The 3,222-nt window shown below is 56.9% G+C and overlaps 1 protein-coding gene across 1 annotated transcript; it reads left to right on the plus strand.

The window, feature by feature from the left end:
• Positions 1–377: 377 nt before the first annotated feature.
• Positions 378–1,985, plus strand: LOC131216633 (fork head domain-containing protein crocodile-like). Its single transcript, XM_058211174.1, has 2 exons — positions 378–962; positions 1,038–1,985. Exons 1-2 carry the CDS (start codon positions 378–380, stop codon positions 1,983–1,985), a joined length of 1,533 nt encoding a protein of 510 aa, XP_058067157.1.
• The last annotated feature ends 1,237 nt before the right edge of the window (positions 1,986–3,222 follow it).

Below are 3,222 nucleotides of genomic sequence, written 5' to 3' on the forward strand. Positions count from 1 at the left end.
GGACCCCGTCGGAAAAGTTGCCTTTCCCGGACTGGACTTTCGCGACGTGTGCTGTGCTGTGCGGTTGTGTGCTTATCGAAAAGAATAATAAAACAAGTGCTACAGTGGCCCCGTCATTCTCGCGGTGTCCTTTGGGCTGACACGTCTTTTGAGTGAAAGATCGGCGATCGAGGTGCGGTGCAGGTGTACTACCAAGGGCGACCCCATCCCCGGTGTGTGCTTGTGTTTGTGGGAAAGCCTTTCGAAGGTGGACACTGGACCGGTGGACTCTCTGTTCCGACGGTGTTCGGTCCGGCCAGGATTACGGACATTGATTGATCGGTGACTCCTGGGATAAGAGTGTGTGATAAGTTCGGCCGTTTGTTGGTGTGCCCAGGATGCACACGTTGTTCAGTGACCAGCGCCATTACGGCCATGGGCAGGCCGGATACCCGTCGAACGGGCCGACGATGGCCTCGGCGGCGGCGGCGCACCACTACACGTACGATCAGTACTCGCGGTACGCGTACGCCGGTTCGGCTTACGCCCTGGCCGCGCCACACCAGAGCAAGGAGATGGTGAAGCCGCCGTACTCGTACATCGCCCTGATCGCGATGGCCATCCAGAACTCGTCGGACAAGAAGATCACACTGAACGGGATCTACCAGTACATCATGGACCGGTTCCCGTACTATCGGGACAACAAGCAGGGCTGGCAGAACTCGATCCGCCACAACCTCAGCCTGAACGAGTGCTTCGTGAAGGTCGCTCGGGATGACAAGAAGCCGGGCAAGGGTAGCTACTGGACGCTCGATCCGGACTCGTACAACATGTTCGACAACGGGTCGTTCCTGCGACGGCGCCGTCGGTTTAAGAAGAAGGACGCGCTGAAGGAGAAGGAAGAGCTGATGAAGCGCCAAAGTTTGCTGCTGGAGGACAAGATGGGCGATCTGAAGCCGATCAAGATTATGGCGGGCGGTGGCGTAGTGGGGGGTGGAGTGGGTGGTGGGGGTGGGCACCACCACCATCAGGCGCACCACCCGGCGCTGGACGGGAAGATGGTGGGCCACCATCATCACCACCATCACCACCATCATCAGGCGCTGGGGCATCATCATCACCACCAGACGTTCAAGCGGGAACCGGGGCTGGAGTTGGCGGCCGCCGCCCAGTGTATGGTGAAGGATGGGCTGACGTCCTCGCTGCTCAACTCCTGCCACGCCGACTCGTTCGCGTCGCAGATGAATCACCTTTCGTCGGCGGCGGCCGTTGCGGCCGTCGGCAGTGACCACGGATTCACCGTGGACTCGCTGATGAACGTGTACAATCCGAGGCTCCATCACGCCGCCAGCTACCCGTACCACTTCAACGACGACAATCTGATGGGCACGACGGTGGGCGGAGGGCCCGGGGGGCAGCTGGTCGGGCGGCATCACCACAGCGCGACGCATCACCCGCCACCGCACGGCGGCTGGTACACGCCGGAAACGCCGCCCGAATCGATCGGCAACACGTCCGGCAGCTCGACCACCACCCCGACCACCCTGCCTTCGGTGACGGTCACCCCGACGGGCGGACTGGGGGGCGGTGGCGGTGGTGGAGGACTTGGACTGGGTGGCGGCGGTGGAGGTCTCTCGGTGCACGGCGGCGTCGGCGGTGGGCTAGGATCGGGCGGCAGTAACGGTGGTGGTGGGTTCCGGGACATGGTGTTCGATCACCACAATCACGGATCGGTGGCGGCCGCCGCAGCCGCCGCCGTCGCCGTCAACTGTCAGATGGTGGAACCGGCCGGAAGTCCCGGCGGCCACAGCCTCACGTCCGCCAGCCCGCCCATGAACTCGGCCGCCGCAGCGGCGGCGGCAGCAGCAGCAGCGGCGGCGGCTGCAGCCGCCAGCGGCACCGGAAGTGGCCACCACCTGGGCGGCAATCTCGGCAGCCATCACCTTGGCCACTATCGGTCGCACGTCGGCTACTACCAGGACTGCGGCTTGAAGTACGGAGTGTAAGGGGCCGAAGCAGACATCGATCGCGATCCAAGGTCAGCGCGCCCAGCAGAGGGGTTTTGGGCCCGGCTCTGAAGTGCAATCGAGAGTCGCGGAGAGGCCTTCGAGAGGCGGCCCCCGTTTTCAGTGGCGAGGCCATCAAGGGGCCTCCCGAAGACCGGCCACCGGTGGCTTCGTTTTTTCTACGACCTTGAGACGCGTCTGAAGATCGTCCTCTAGCACCGCGAATCTGCCGATCATGCGGGCCGATTAGGAGTTGCTAGAGAGAGAGAGAGAGAGAGAGAGAGAGAGAGAGAGAGAGAGAGACAGAAGCAGGAACAGAGCCTAAACCAAAATTGTTAGGAGCATTCTCGTAGCAGCGCCGGGGACGAGAAGAGGGTGTGCGGTGTCCGAGAGGCCTCTGGAGCCCCCGAAACCCCCTCCCGTGTACAGCTTATTGGAGTAAGTGTTTAGTGAAGGATATATAGGACTTTAAGGTTTGTCACTAAGTTATGCGGAACCGATGTCGAAACGGAGGTAGCAAATTGCGGACGACACGCAGCATAAGAGAGAGAAAGAGAGAGAGAGAGAGAGTAACTAAGTACACAATAAAATAAGAAACCCAAATCGTGATGATATGAAGTAATCCAAATCCAAAGCAATGGTTGTTTCATTTATTGTGGACCCTTCCCCCGGGGGGAAGCGAAAGAACTAGCGAAGGTTGAGGTAAGACCACTTACGATTACAACTGCAACACTAATCTCGACAGAGTGGGTCGATCGGGATGTCCTTGAGTTCGGAACTTTTGTCGGAAACTATGTTGTTATCTGTTTAAACGAAAATGCGCTCCATTCTTGCTACAACATACGTTTTGGGTGAAATGTTGAGTTGTGGAAAAAGAAATCTATCATTTTCGTCGTAGATGGCTTTAGTGATCGATACCTCGTCTTCGATCGAGCGTACAGCTTCAAGTTTATATACTTTCACTGTTTTTTGTTTTTGTTTGTTCCGCTCGTTTATGTGTTAAAGGGTCAAAGTCAACAGATAGAAAATTCGGTACATTTTACTCTTTTTATTTGATAAAGGCACAAGTTCAAGTTAGGCCGTTAGACATGGTGTTTATGATGCCGATACTGTAACAGCTAGTTACATGGAATTTTGGTTTCATTGACCTGGTTCAACTATTTTTTATTTTAAAGATGCACCTCACAAGGGCAGACCCGTCGTCGAAAATATCGGTAAAATCACAGAAATAATCAAA

This window comes from Anopheles bellator, chromosome 1 (genome assembly GCF_943735745.2).
Source record: "Anopheles bellator chromosome 1, idAnoBellAS_SP24_06.2, whole genome shotgun sequence".
NCBI classification, from domain to species: Eukaryota; Metazoa; Arthropoda; class Insecta; order Diptera; family Culicidae; genus Anopheles; species Anopheles bellator.

Coding starts and splice junctions, on each gene's coding strand:
- LOC131216633 (XM_058211174.1), top strand. CDS start 378: ATGCACACGTTGTTCAGTGACCAGCGCCATTACGGCCATGGGCAGGCC. Junction 963..1,037: donor AGATTATGGCGGGCGGTGGC/GTAGTGGGGGGT, acceptor CTGGACGGGAAG/ATGGTGGGCCACCATCATCA.